Here is a 16046-nt window from a genome sequence, read left to right on the forward strand (position 1 = left end):
AATGAATACAAATTCCTAAAAGGCACAGGGACAACAAAGACAGTTCACAAAGAAGGAAGGTGCATGAAATTGCTTGCAGATGAATTACTTGATTAGTAGGAACGAAATGGACTAAGTGAATGATGGTGGTATTACTGCAACTATCTCTGTAGTTTTTCTACTGCTAAGATGAGGATCCTGAAAGAAAAAAAGAGGGTGGGATAGTGAGCCTTCTTCTTCTACATCCGGAGGAGAGATTATGGAAGTTCCACAGCAAAAATAAAACATGGAAGTGTGGATGAGAAACCTAGGATTAACAAAGAGAAAGGGAGAGGATGATAAACAAGAAACAATCTGTGCCTGTGCCTTTAGGAATTATAATCATCTTTCAGCTAAAGACTCCCCTTTCCATTGAAAGAAAAATTACTGTTTTACTATTCTGATTTTTAGATTCAATACACAATAGTACTTTGTTACTTGTGCAGAATGTTCCTTTTTAATCAACTGGCTTGTAACTGATTTAACAAAGAAGTGGTGGGGAAATCACTCAGAAACAAACCAAGACATTTTTTATGGCCTAAATATATTATCCCTTTATATTTAAGTATTTTTTAACCTTTTGTACTGAATATAACTGACAATTAGAGGTAGAGTGAAAACAAATGTGTACAATAGACTGTAAACTACCATTAAATTCAATAGTTTCATACATATCTTTTTGGTAGAAATATTTGCTCTACCAAGCAAACTAACCAGCTGTGTAATGCATGCTTTATACAAAAATGGAATAAATGTACCACTTAACCAATCTTCCTATGTGACAGATCCTATGTGACAGCAGGCTTTAATTTAATAACTTCTTAACTACAGTAAACAAATAAATTCGTTCCTAATCCAATATTTGATGAATAATTTTATAAATTAGTAACAATAATCTGTGGGGAAAATATTAACAATTTCTTAGTTGCATAAAAAAGAATTCTAGATCTTCTAATTACAAAAATAAATCATATTCTCCAGCTCAATGGAAGATGCCACTATCTCAATTAATGCAGTCGATGATCATGTATGGTGCGTGCAAAGGTATTCAGACATTACAGTTTTCACATTTTGTTGCTTTAAAGCGTACAGCCATGAAAGGCTGAATGAAAATTGAACTTATCTTAGCCTTAGAAGTGATTCATTTTGAGCATTCAGATTTTGAATAAAATAGTTTTTGAAATAATAAATATTATGAATAAATAATTTTACAAAATGTCTATCCACAACACATCTAACAGACCTGAATACTTTTAAAAGGCACAGTAAAGAATCTTGAGAAAGATGCTCTTTTAAAATAAAAAGTAAGACTGATCAATTTGATCTCTGTTACTAGAATGACAGTTCTGTTTCTGGAGACTAATTATAATCAGTCACATAGCAAAATCTTCTAAGAACCATGGAACAGGCATAGTATTTTCATTACAAGTAGAAACTATTTTCCTGTTCAAATGAGCTGAAATGCTTACAACATTTTTGCGCAATTTCCTAGGGCCCTGTGAGACTAGCAGTAATCTTGTGCTTACCATTATCACAGACACACCAGCTGTAGTGTTGTTCTGCTTTGGTGCTGCATTAAAGTGCTTCTTAAGTTTACCTGTGACTTCCATCTTCATGTTGTTCTCCATAGCAGCATCATCCTGCAGGGTGACAAACACCTGTCAGCACAACCATAGTCCCTCACAGAGCACAAATACACTGATAGGGCCATTTTAAGTGCCAAAATTCAGCCGCTAGTTACAGTATATTGTTTGAGATGTGAAACAACGGGAATGAAGTGCAGTCAGACCTGAATACACGCTGCATTAGGCTTTTTAATGAATTATTTCTCATTTTATATTCATCTCAACTTCAGAACATTATTTACATTAATGACAATTTTATCTTTAAACTCTTGATTTCCTGTTCAGTATGCATGGCAAAATTATACTTTCATTGCTGCTGTATTTGTTTCCCTGTGATTTGTTTTTATTACAGTTTTAAATTACTGTACAGTATGTATGACTGGACTTTACAAAATAAGCATTTCTTTATGAAAATCAAATTCATTGATTCATTGCTGACTCCAAATGTTAAAAGAGCTTAAAAGCTGACCTCAGGAAGAGCCTATCCTGTAATGTTCTGGTTGAGCCAAAGGCCAAAATGAAAACTGTTCTCTGAAGTTTTCAGAAGGGCTCAAATACTTACAGCTACCCAGGGGTGAGCCAGGACCTGCTCAGCCGTGTACCGAGCTTCAACATTCACCTGCAACATCCTGCCTATCAGCTCCTGCAACAACAAGCAAGTGGGACCCTAAAGAGAAAGACTTTCAAGATAGGTGAGAAATGAGTAGGGTTATACTTGCTCTGCTATCTCTAGCCATCCTTTTTCTAAACAGTTTTGGTCAGTACAGGGTCGCTGGGGGGTGCCAGAGCCTAACCTAGTAAGCAACAGGCACAAGGTAGGCTACACCCTGGACAGGACACCAGTCCATCACAGGGGAGACACACAGACACAGATTCGCATACCAGGGCCAATTTTCCCAGAAACCAATTAACTTACTATGTTTGGGAGGAAACTGGAGCACCCAGAGGAAACCCACACAAACACAGAGAGAGCAGCACCCCAAGAATTGAGCCCAGGGCCTCAGTGCTGTGAGGCTGCAATGCTAAATACAGTGCCACCGTGCCACTCTCATCTTCAGGTAACTAAGTTACAGTATACACATTCACAATTCAAAACGTGACTACATTATTAGCCCCCCATGGGCTTTATGTCAGTCACAGTGATCTATTTAATGTCGAAATTAGGTGATTTTATTCCTTTTTCCTCATTTTTGTCAAAATCCATATTTGAATACATTGTAGAAACTATTTCTTTTTTGGGATCATTCACTTGCTAGGGGTACTGTAACTGAAACAAACATTTTCAAAACACATTTAACATGAGATGTGTGAAGAGGTTATTAAATGTAGCATTATACAGAACTGTCTCAGGATGGTTTCACACAGAGCTCCAGGAGTCAGAAGTGCCTCATTTCTCAGATCCAATCTCAATTTCTTTATACAGCTATAAATTAAAACTAAGAATTTTTTTTACAATAGGGGCCTGGGGACAGGAACATTTATGTAATGGAAACTACCACCGCGGGCAAGAACGACACAAAAGATCAGTTCTGTTTCTCTATATTTGTAAGAAAATACTTTAATAAGGAATGTTGCTTCACAGGGCATGTTGTGATTTGTGGTTACTTGTGATTATGATAAATAATGGCATATTAAGCAAAGCAACATAGTTAAGAAATAAAGAAGAGGACCTGAAGTTGTGTTGAATGCAACTGTAGTTAATTGCTTTTTTCTTGAGACATAAAATGAATTATATTTGTGCCACTGTGAATCACTATGGGCTTGAAATTAATTATTTGGATCCCTTTGGAACTATACATTATATGCTTCGACTTGTTATATGAGAGGGACATTAACTCAGATTAAAACTACTTGATACAGACTCTGTAACCGGGTAGGCCATGTGAAAATCACTCAGCTTCTGAGCACAGCTTTAAGTTAAAATACGTACTTTAGCAGAGTCAGTAATGTTGTCCCAGTAGGGAGAGGGAAACTCCAAATGCCCAATGAGAATCTGGTCAAAAAGATCTTCTTGAAGATTGTTCTCACTGCGGAGACAGAGGGCAGTAGGTCAAAAATACACATGCAGTATACCTGTACATTACTAAATTACGGGGCTTTCAAGATAATGTGAATATGAATGCATTTAATTAGAACTGTATATTAACAAATACGTTCTAACATTATCCATACTTTAGCAGCACACACACCATAACAATAGTGCACTGCTTTATATTTTTATCCACTCAGACTTCATTATCTCCTGAAGACGTGAAAATCAAAATAGTTTTCACCATCCTGCAAAACTTCATTCCATGACACTTTAAAGGAATCAAGGTCTTGCAAATTGTAAGGAAAGTGCAACCATTTGAAAACCCTCTTCTTTCACATTTTAACTTTTGTTTTATGTTTTAATTTTGTTGAATTAACTTGGGATATAATTATTTTGATACTATGATAATCATAATTGAAAAATATTCTTACACTTAAAAATTTGATCCTCAGTGTCTAGCTTGATGCTGAAGTATGGAATTGTTTATTATTTTTTATAACTGTATCATGTTTACTATGTCTCCACATAGAAACATAGAAAAACCATCATAAACAATGTGTTCTACTGTACACACTATAACTTTCTGATAATATCCTTTCTTGCTGCCTTCTCACATACTGCTTCATAGAAGAGCTGACATAATGTAATAAATCAAGTTTCATATGATTGTAACACTCTTCTGCACTCTCTGATTAATAATATTTTGATCTGTCTTTGTGCTTATTCTAATGGGAGTCACATATTTTTAATACCAGCTCAACCCGTTTCTTATTGTGAAAATGTATACAGAGCTGCGACTTAAATATTTGCTTTTTAAGAAATGACTAGTCACAAATCTCAAAACAATCTGTTCCCTTTTAGTGATTTCTCCATTTTGTCCTAGGCCTTTTGTCCTTCTGGTTAACTTGTTTGTTCTCTCTTGACTGTGGTCAGTGCTCAGTGGTGCAAAGTACTGGTTATTGCAAATAGCCCCATACAATACCTTATCTTGCAAAACGTACTTTTACACCTTCCCTATCCATTAACTCACTCATTGGAGCTGTTCTGACTTTTTTCTGAATATTTTTCTGTTTTACCTGTCTCACCGAAGGTTTTATTGGCTTTTTACTAAATTACAAAAGTGTTAGTTTGATGGGAGAAACTGTTCGAAAAATAAATACACTTTCATGTTTTTTTCTAAAAGAATATTAATGACTTAATTACTTTTTTGTTTTTCAGTAGAAATAAACAAGTATCAATAATCTTTATAGAATGTATAATTACAATTCAACTACCCAGTACACAGTATCTACAAGTTTTATATTTTTAACATGTCAGTTTCAACAGAGAATAAAACATCCAATAAGCTGACATAAAAACAGTGCTTTTAAAAAGCAGATTTCCAAAATGGAACCAGCTTTAGAAGGTTTCTTACAAAATGTGGATTCACAAACACTGATCTGAAATAAAACATCTGTGTTATTTCTACACAGCATACTTTTGAGACGATTCCATTTTGATGAACATAGGATTTCACAAACTGTATTAGATCCATTGAATTACTCTTCAGTTCTCATACTAGATTCAAAAGATGAGCCCAAGTGGGAGTGTTACAATCTATAGTCACTAGCATGAGCCATTAGTGTAATGAAGGTTGAACTTAACACACATATTTTTAATTCCCTCTTAATAATAACTGCATGTGGAAAGGGAATCGAGGTTAAACCAAGAAGTGTTGCTGTTCTTTTTTTTCACAACAGGAAGAACAACTGACCTTCGAAATGGTGGGAAGCCACAAAGAAGGATATATGTGATGACACCAGCAGCCCAAATATCCACCTTCAGACCATAGCTGTATAAAACAAGTGTTAGAACATTGTCATACAGAGTATGAATAAAAAGAATATTCTAAAGGAATATAAACCTCAGTAGTAATAACAGGGATGCAGAGTAGATGACGGCTCATGTCACGAATTGAGAAATATCCCAGGTTTGTCTCTTGAAAGCTCTGTTTGCTGTCATGTTGGGTATTCTGTAAAGGATGCTGAAGCTGGCTGGTACAATACCTGATTTCCAAGTTTTGTCTTGTTGTTATGCCAGACAATTCATCCATATTTTCATAACATAATACATTGTCGCTCAAGCTCCCCATTTCTTGTTGCTATTTTTCATTTGGAAACATTAACATTAACATTTTTCCAGCACTACTGTATTTTTAACTTCATATTATGATAAAGAAAGACCAGATGAACAATTTAACCTGACTGACAAAACACTCAACATAGTATAATTTTAAAAATATGATCAAAGTTAATTCAATTTTAATAAATTAATTTATTAAAAACTCAACATTTTAATCATGAATATGTTTGAATTTATCAGGCTTCGTACTGTACTGGAACTACTCACAAGTATTTTTCTTTCTATAAATGCTAGCAACTAATAAATAACCACAAAATAATGTTATAACTGGTGGCTCCTCAATTGCAATAGGTTTCCAGGAATTTCTTAATTTGATGTCTGTAAAACAATATGTTCATTACTTAATTCCAATAGTGTAAAGCAAGAGTATACGTTTTAACAATGTAGTGGAAATATACAGTACAATCAGAGACGTGGTAGCTCAATTCAGGAATGCTGAAGCTGAATTGAGGCCTCTGTTCTGTTCCTACCCTGTTTCTGCAATGATCTCTGGAGCTACATAGGTGGGGGTCCCACATACAGTATACAGAGGTCCCTCTACCACTGTGGCCAGGCCAAAATCTCCCAGCTTCAAAGACTTGGTGCCATCTGGATATTCACACACCTGCAGAGGGGCAAAGGATTTCAGGATCAGAGGCTGTCAAGTGCGGTGACACTAAACTCAGATACTTCAATGAGGAAATCACGAAGCTTGCAAATCAATGCATGAAAATGAATATTTTTTATAAACGGCATGTATTGATTGCAGATGAAACTGTCATTGCACAAAACATTGATGATATTAATGCTTTTCTTATTTTTCATTTTTACAGTGCTATTCACATCATTAAAGCACATCAGAATTGATGCCAATATCCATTATATAATCAATAATGTTTTATGATCACTGTTATAATGCTGAAACATACTTTTTAAGATAAGAACGGTTATGAATGAGAAGTGGCCACTCAGCCCATCCAGCATGTTTGGTATTAAGGAACTAACTTATCCAAGCCTTAGATTTTATCTACATCTTTTGAATTTCATTTGCTGCTTCTACAGTGTTTGGTGGGCCTTCCTGTTTTGGTAATGTCTATACCTGAAACTAGAGCAGGTGTTATATATCGTTGATTTAAATTAGGAAGAGCAGTGATCCTTGTACAGATCCCTGTGGTACACCACTAATTACATCACCCCACTCACAGCATTCACCCTTAGAATTGATGGACTACTGAAAACATGTGAAAACAAAACCCATTTGCAAAGATGATCAGGAGAATACTCATTTACAGTATATGGTGTTTTCTGGAATAGATAGAGCTTCCCATCCAAGGTTTAAAGTTTAGAACAGAGTCCTAATACCTCCGTTGTGGTTAGATGTCAGTATGGTAATAATGAGCTTTACTTAACAGCATACATAATATGAGAGGGTACAGAGGAGAGGATGCCAAAAATTGGACTGCATGATCTTCAGGAAAGTCTTCAGGAAAACATGTCTGGTGGAAAAGCTGCTCTAGAACTGAACTGGCCCCACTTCTGTCCATACACATACCAAGAGGTTCTCCGGCTTGATGTCCCTGTGCACAATGTTCATGCAGTGCAGGTATTTGAGGGCGCTGGCCAAATTGTAAACCATAGCACTGGCATCTCTCTCTGTGTACTTCGTTGAGGAAGTGATGGCATCAAACAGGTCCCCTCCCTGAGCAAAACAGGCTTTCAATTGTGACAAAACCTCTTCACCGCAACCATGAATGATTAAGAAATGTGTATGAGTTTCCTTAATAGAACTTTTGCTGTAGTTTAAATACACTTATTAATAATACAGGCTACAGCAACAAACATGAAAATATCCACTTTAGAATCTATAGTATAACTCTGTCTGAATTTTCGAAAAATATGCTAAAGTATGTAATATATTTTAATAACAATGCTAAAAACAAGTAGGAAACTATTATATACTTATAAAATAAAAAAAATATTTTAAACAGTTAAGAACATACTGTACACTTAAACGAGGCTTTATGGGCAGTAATGTTGGCCGTAAATCATACAGTATAAGGTTTGTCTTCAATTACATTTCAAACCAGAAGACAATCAAAAGTGATTACAAAACCACCTCTTTTCATTAAGTAAAAAAAAAGGTTTTACCTGCATTTACCAAAACAAAATGTGCAACATTCCTGTTTTTACTGTTGTAAGATGAAGAAACACAGAACAATGCACCAGTTCTTACAGCAGTTAAGAGGTACAAATGACTAGAAACACTAGAAATGTAAATGTTGCTCAAACAAATTGCTCAAAACAAAGAGGAAAAACTGAATTCCCAGCACTGTTGCATTGTTCAGCAACCACTTTCTTTCCTATGCACTCTACTTTTTACAATACTAAAACAAAGTAATAAAAGCAACTAACAAATCTTAATCTAAATATACTGTATATGCAAGTAAAAACCTGCTGTCGGTTGAGCTTTATGCAGTCTAAAAGGATCCTCCACTGTCTAATGGCTGAGCGGGATATCACCAGCCCGGGCTCACCTTGACCAGCTCCATCACCAGGTACAGCTCTGTCGCAGTATCCACCTCCTCGATCAACATGATGATGTTGGGGTGTTTCACCTTCCGCAGCACTGCCACCTCGTTCTCAATGAGGTGCTCCTGATCACAGACAAGCAAGCCCGTCCACTTACCGCAAGCGATCACTGGCCTAATACATTTACACTTTGCATTAACCTCCACTCCCCCTGTAACTTTACACAAGTCTTTAAGTGATCAAATTTTATGTGGATCGAAAGCAACACTTTCTTAGTTCTTGATTGTTGCATGAACATATATAAAGAAGACCATTCATGATACTGCAGTGATCCTCCCTTATTTTCCCTAGCTGTGCCTGTGAGTGAGGAAGGAGGGTGAGAAGAGCAGAACTGCAGGTTTTCCAGATTTTATGTCCCTGGCTAACAGGTACCGTATCAGAAAGAGAGCAAGAGAGATAATATAGTTGAAGCTAGCAGCCCATGAAGAAGAGCCAGAGAAGGGAAACTTCCCCAATTTATACAGTATATTTAGAGATAAATGGAATAACAACGAATGGAAAGATGTTTTAAACTGTACTGTATATTTTAAAAATATTTCCGGTAAAGGTAAGAACAATTTGAATTATTTGGTGTCCAATTAGAATTAAACACCATATATAGCATACACTTAAATTATTCATATTTTTTTAAATAAGTAATAAACAAATAAAAAAAGTTTGAGAATGAACTTTTAATGAATTTATAAATACTGTATATTTGATTAACCTACACTTTACTGTTCAGTAATTCGCACACAAGCTGCTGATGGTAACCCTATTAGACTCACTATGTGCTATTCATCAGTGGAGGGAACTCACTGTTTCACTTGGAATGGAAAATTTCAACAACTTGAAAATTTTATTATTGGACCTGTGGGAGTTTTTACATTAATCCGAATTTATGTAAATTGAGTCTTATATAACCTAGGGACAGGATATATAAATAAATTAAATATATTCAGCAGTGCTAATCAAATTCACTCCTGTACAAGGGAGATGGACGAAGAGTGTATGTACAAAAAATTTGACTCCTCCAGTCATTCTGAAAACATTCAAGTATTCAGAGGAAGAAACACATTAAAGAGAAATTAAACTTGATAAAATTATTGAACGTAAAGAGCAGCGACCAAAGACTGCATATTAAGGTTTACCAGTCTCAAAATTATGTTATAATGCAAGAAGAAAAAGGTAAAACAACTGTGAGACATATTTGGGTTAACATATTCAGTATTTTGCACGTGGTTTGTTTAGTGTGAGTGAAGTGTTATTTAATCTCTGACCCGGGGAAGTGTGGTGTGGGCGGCTGAGGAGGGAATGCAGGCTCGCGCTGTGTCCTTTATTCTCTTTCTTCTTTTTCATGTTTTGATCTGCTAGTTTTTTTGTCTTGGGGGGAGGGGGGGAGTAAAGTTTGATAGTCAGCCAGTGAAACCTCTGTTTTCCTTCACATGAATGCCTAAAACCCTACACTGAACCCAGGATTTTACATAACAATATGCCCCCTCAAGAACAAAGATATAAAGTACGGTACATAAGTAAAAATTAAAAGTAAACAGAGGGTTCAGATGGAGAAAAGACATTTTAGATGGATACATAGCACTGTATATTTGTAATATTTGTATAGCAAATATACATATATGATTGTGCTTAATATCTTTAATACCAGCTTCCCTTCTCTATGACATGAAACAAATCAGTTACTCTGGGCATCTTTATAAGGGCACAAAATCTGTATGATGGCATCCTGAGGAGACGGACCACCTGGGCTGATCCAGATGGTCAAAGAGAACTTGCCCATGTTAAATGGACTTTATTGTGTAAATCAAACAGCAGCACAGCAAGTTGTCCCACATTTTCTCTCTGATTGCTATGCATGTTTCAGGAATGAGCAAGCATTCTTTCCAGTCTTGGTAATCTATTTAGATTTGAAAAGTCCCTACACTGATTTACCACAAATATGTGTAAATAAAAAAATAAACGTTTTTTTGTCAGAGCAGTAAAAGCAAATGACAAGAGGCAAAGAGTAAACATTTGATGAAAAGATTTTCCAAAAGATATAAAAAACAGCATGAAAGTCACTGCACATTAACAAATTGCAAAACAAAACATTTTAATGCATTTACTACATTTCTATTTTATACTTTAAAAATCAGTGCTCCAAAATTTCCATTAGATACCTTCATGTTCATCTAGTACAGATGTCATTTACCTTTCCACTGCACTTGGCTTTATCAATTATCTTCAGTGCAAACTCCTTTCCAGTGGACCTGAAAACAAAGTGTGCGTGATTACAAACAAGCAAGACATATGTGCTTAATTGACTACACATTTAAATTATAATTTTCACCTGAAAGGCACTCATACATAAAATTCTTGTTTAGGAATGATTCAGTCTCATTACAAAACAAAATCAGAAATGGTACTGATTAATTTTGTAGTTCAGGTGGGTAGCTGCGTCAGCAAGTGTAGGCTGCAAAGGAATAAGTAAAGGTTTATTCCATGCTGAAAAGAGAAGAAAGGAAACAATGTTTCGTCTGTGGAGCCTTCTTCAGGTGTCCGAAGAAGGCTCCACAGCTGAATTGTTTTTTCTTTTCTTTTCTGCATAGAATAAACCTTTACTTGTTCAGATGGATTTGGTTCTCACTCATCTAAATAGAAGAATAAAAAATGTGTACATTTTTTGTGCACATTCAATTGTAAATTACACACATTACACAGATTGTAGTGTAAATTATACAAATGCCTGAAATTTCCGTTGATGAGAGTCACAGTAGTCTGTGTTATAGTAGTGACTTCAAAAAACTGCTATCAAATGGAGCAAAGTGTTCCAATTTCAGTGAGCAATAGTCAAGATGATCAGTTATATTTTGTCAGTACCATGGAGGATGCAGGAAAAGTAAGTAATCTCTTGCCAACACTAGGGTTACATTCCTGGAAATCCTTGCTTAGGTAAATTTGCAGTTGATAAACTTGAGACTCCATGAGAAAAATATGGCAAGGGGATCCGAAGCCACAAATTAACATATGAAAGCCCTTTAACATTCTTTTTTTCACCTATAATGAACACAAGAACACCAGAATAAAGTGAAATTGTTATACTGTGGCTTGGTTGAAAATCTTGAGGCTGGCTCAGAGAAAAAGGAATCATTTGCAGTGCAGGGGATGGATATGTTGTCTGGTCACAGATATAAAATTTGGGCTGACTTTCCCTGTGGAAACTGAGGATAGGGAACTCTTACCCGTCCGGGCGTAACAGAAATACAATTGATGTCAGCAAAAATAAATACACACTGTCAATGTCAATCTAAAAACAAAATTGTTAAACAATAACAGAAAAAATATTTGTAAAGATTCTTGTAGATCTGGCATACGCTTCCAAAATAGCTCAGTTTCATCAGCACTGAAGACCTGATCAAGTCTTTTTCATCAATTAGCTTCTTCAGTATGGCAGGAATTACATGCTTCCTTACCTGCTTATTCTTCACCTTATTTCATCTTACTGCTTACTAACACTTTTTAAAGCTATCAAAACACACTTGGATGTCAAGAAGATTTTCAGTTTCCCCTCTCCTTTCTACACGATGCTTGTCCAATGACATACTGGTAGGTTATTTGGCTTCTGTAAATTTGGCCCTGGTGTGAGTTTGTTCTCATGTGTCTGTGTGTTCCTTGTGATGGACTGGCATCCCATCCAGAGTGTATCCTGCCTTGTACCCGTTGCTTGCTGGGATATGCCCTGGAGGGTCATGCTGTTAAGCAGCTATTAAAAAAGTGATGTGATGGTGATGGTGATGATAATTCAACCATATATAAATGTTATCCTCTTAAATAACTTAACACCTTTGTAACAAAATACAAAGATATTTTCTTTTACTCAACATAGTTCAGGGGGTCTATCAACTTCAAAACTAGAAGTGCACAGAACATTGAAAGATTGAAAAAGAAGGACCAAAAAAAACTTGAGACTTCACCCACCGTTCTACACACTCCTTCACAACAGCAAAGTTGCCATCCCCAATCACCTTCCCAATCCTGTATTTGTCAAAGATTACTGAAGCTGGCACGCACTTGTTCCCATTAACTGCTGAAGAGAAAATGGCATTACAAACTGACAAGAAGTCATGCAGAACAGGGGGCTTAAAAATGAGAGCTTGAAGCTGCTGGTGAGGTTTCCACTGAGATCTGTAAGACCCATATCTTTAATAAACGTAGGTCATCGACATTAACATCACATCTCTGTGGGACCTTTCGTACTGTTGAAAGGGACAAGTGTTATCATGAAACTACAAAATAGAAGTTTACTTGTTCATATACTGTAGGCCCCAATATTCTCGTTTTAAAATAAGCACATATCATTATAATTCTGATTATAATTCATAAGGTAATCAAGACATCAGGTTAAAAGAAAGTCCCTTCAATGCACGTGTCCCTTCAGAAATCTAATAATCCTCGAAGACTCATGGATGACATTTGATGTTTAAAAGATTAAAAGCACACTGTATTTTCCGTACTAATTCAGTTCCTTCAGAGAACATTTTACTAAGAAATACAGGTGTGTTGTGTTATTACTTAATGCTTAATGGTGACAGACATAGTGAGACAAGTATAAATGACAGGAAAAGATGGTAAATTATATAGCCTGAAAGGCAATATTTTATACTGTACATGTTTACAAGCACCTATTCTCCCTGACTTCCTAAGGCTCCCTGTGGGTGTCAACTGAAAAAGATAGATATTTACTATGCTGTTATCTTAGAATACATAGAAAAACAGCAAAACTAAAATGTGTGTTTTCATTAAGACGCCTTTCATAAATATTGCCGCAGCAAAATCCTTGAAAATCCAGCTCAAAAGTGCTTTCCTAAATATCTAAAGGTAAACAAGAGAATAAGGAAATAAGCAACTGCAATGAAGTCAGTGAGCAAGTCTGTGGTATGACTAGAGAGTATAACATTTTGTTGCGAAACAACATAGTCTTGCACCTTAAACTGGTGTTCAGCCGGCCTCATATTTGATGAATATTTACTTGCAATGTGCTATACAAATAGAAAAAGAAAAAGGATTAAATATTGAGCTACAGTACGTGTAGTTCTTCTCCCAGTGCTTTATAGGAAAAACTTAATATTAGGCAATTAACTTGAGAGCATCCTTCACACCACTGCTCAAACACAATTTGCCCATCAGTACTGGTGCTACACTATGTACACTTTACTTCATATCACACAATTTCATACATGGTTGGTTCGCTCTGCAAATTCTGCAATCTGCAGTAAGCCCATAGGATTTGATAATGTTTCCAGGTGTGAAACCAATCTTCCAATCTGCAGTGAGACAACCAAGACTCTGGGATTACAGTATATGGAGGAAACATTTCGCTGGATAGATACCTTCAGGGCTCAAACAATTGGTTTGATCAGCAGCACCATTCACATTAGATGCAGAGCCATGATGGGGAGGAATCTGTATAGCAAAAAAACATGGAGCATTCAGAGTTGAAGAAAAAAAGATTATGAGATTGTAGTAGTGAGTTACTCAAGCAATATACCATGAGTATAAATAGTTCATTTTTAACTATAGTAACATTCACATTAATTATAATAACATACTTCATAACTGTTAAAGGAAAAAGAATAAACATTTTAAAAGTTGTTAAATACATCTATAACTTCTTTTCACAATCCAACCTTATAATACATTCAATAATTCTATACTAAAGTTTGTCTTAGAAATCTGTCCTGAGGGGTTTACCGTCTATTAACAGGTATTAAAATAGAAGAGGCTGACCACATCTATTTCAGACAGCCTACGACAGAGAGAAAACAAGCTTATCATAGTCCATGACAGACATGTCAGCAAATCAGATTATACTGACAAATCCTTTACTCTCTCTAGACATTGGCATTGCTGAACATGAACTCCTAGCAATCTTACAAACTACATCTGATATAGAATTGTTGTTTCCAAGAAGTTGTCAGTCATCACCTGATTGCTAATACCATACAAGCAGACTTAGTGCTTAAGAGTTTTTAATGGATACATTTTTAATCCACTCATTGGTTGCAGTCATATCAGGTCTCAGTAGTCTTAAGAGAATAAAGTACAACAAAAAGAGGGTAGAATGAACTCAGAACAGGATATTTAAACTATAAAAAAATTATTACTGACATTCATGTTACTTTTTCATGCAATACAATAATGAGGAATTCTTTGCATCAGTTTCATTACTGAACACGTTTTGCCCAATGCACAAAATTGCTCTATATTCTCTCACTAACTCTGACTGTATTGCTTCTGTCTCTTCAAAGCTAGATCTTGTCGACCTTTTGATGCTTGCATTTTTGGGATGGTAATTCATAAAAGAAAAAGTAATCCTGGGACCTTTTTCTCTTTTCCAAAACTCAGCATCTCATCAATCTAATGAAGGACATCACCCTTGCAGAGTCAATGGACCAAAGACATTGATTTTCTGTACTTAACATTCTAAACCTGATAACATCAAAAGTCTGATTGCATCTTGGGACGTCACTTCCAAGCACAGTTCACGTACTTTTAAGTTGACTGCACTGCACTTCGTAAAGGTTCATGCAGTTTCTCTTCAGCATATATTAAAGTGATCACTAAAAATTAAACTCACTGAGAGTGGGATTCTACTCCCACTGTCTATACTGTACGTTGTGTAAATTCGGTAATTCTCTGTTTCACCAGATATAATCTGCAACTCACTCAGTAATTATTGGCAATTATCTCACTTATCATTTTTGGCAATGTTTTTAGAAGAGGCTATTGCCATTCGTTTACAAATCATTTATCTGCAAACAAGTTGCACAGTACGAATCATTTTAATCTGTGTTCAGATTGATGCATATTACTGAAATACAGAACGTTAGGGTGATTGTACTGCTTTCTGTCCTGAGGGTTTAGAGTCTATTAACAGGTATTAAAATAGAAGAGGCTCTATAGAGAGCCAAGAGCTGACCACATCTTTTTCAGACAGCCTACGACAGAGAGAAAACAAGCTTATCATAGTCCATGATTGAATTAAACTGCTTTGTCACAGTTTAATTCTAACTGAAACAAAGCATTTGCTCAGACTGGGCATTGTTCCTCTTTGACAAGTTTGGTCATACTCTTGCATTCTATATGTCAGTATTCACTATAATTGCATTTCAGAGTATAAAAGCCTTTGAAGCATGCACGAAATCTGTGGCCCATGAGATCACCAAAACTCTTTGCATAATTATTGGAGAGGCTTTTCAAGCCTTTGCTGCAGCCAGTTTGAGTTTTGTCTATCCAAGGGGCGTTCTGACTTTTTTTCTACAGCATTGATGTCCAGTCACCAACCATATTTTTTTCAGTTAAACTCCAGCCTGCAGCTAGAACTTTTGACCGGTGTGTGTCCACTCGATCACCTGAACATTACAGCTGGTCAATGGTCAATATGCCTGTATATACCAAAATTAGCTGCTACACCATGAGCAAACCAAGTTTATCCCCCACTGGTGACTCGCTAGGACCAGACAGTTAACCTTGTGCACAAACTTCTCATCCATTCTCAGCTCAAAGCTAACCAGGAGTCCTACTGAAGAGAACTGACTGTCACAGCTGGACTTTCTCTCTCCCTAACTTTCTGACACTGCATTGGTTGA

At 36.0% G+C, this 16046-nt stretch overlaps 1 protein-coding gene across 6 annotated transcripts in view; it reads right to left on the minus strand.

Moving 5' to 3' along the window:
• dclk2a (doublecortin-like kinase 2a) overlaps positions 1-16046 on the minus strand; it is an 83487-nt gene that overhangs the window by 5560 nt on the left and 61881 nt on the right. For 3 of the 6 annotated variants that reach the window (XR_001478215.2, XM_015344689.2, XM_015344687.2), the window contains exons 7-16: positions 13788-13860; positions 12376-12484; positions 10610-10667; positions 8370-8489; positions 7388-7534; positions 6327-6460; positions 5429-5506; positions 3574-3670; positions 2206-2286; positions 1545-1658 (exon numbers count right to left, since the gene is read on the minus strand). Coding sequence is in view for 5 of the 6 variants with exons in the window: in XM_015344689.2 (XP_015200175.2) it covers positions 1545-1658; positions 2206-2286; positions 3574-3670; positions 5429-5506; positions 6327-6460; positions 7388-7534; positions 8370-8489; positions 10610-10667; positions 12376-12484; positions 13788-13860 (1011 nt within the window). In the remaining variant the exon portion in view is untranslated. Of the gene's footprint in view, positions 1-88; positions 178-1544; positions 1659-2205; positions 2287-3573; positions 3671-5428; positions 5507-6326; positions 6461-7387; positions 7535-8369; positions 8490-10609; positions 10668-12375; positions 12485-13787; positions 13861-16046 lie in introns of those variants that run through there. The other 3 variants (XM_015344692.2, XM_015344688.2, XM_015344690.2) reach the window with 2 other exon arrangements.

Source organism: Lepisosteus oculatus, chromosome 1 (genome assembly GCF_040954835.1).
Source record: "Lepisosteus oculatus isolate fLepOcu1 chromosome 1, fLepOcu1.hap2, whole genome shotgun sequence".
In the NCBI taxonomy this organism is placed as follows: Eukaryota; Metazoa; Chordata; class Actinopteri; order Semionotiformes; family Lepisosteidae; genus Lepisosteus; species Lepisosteus oculatus.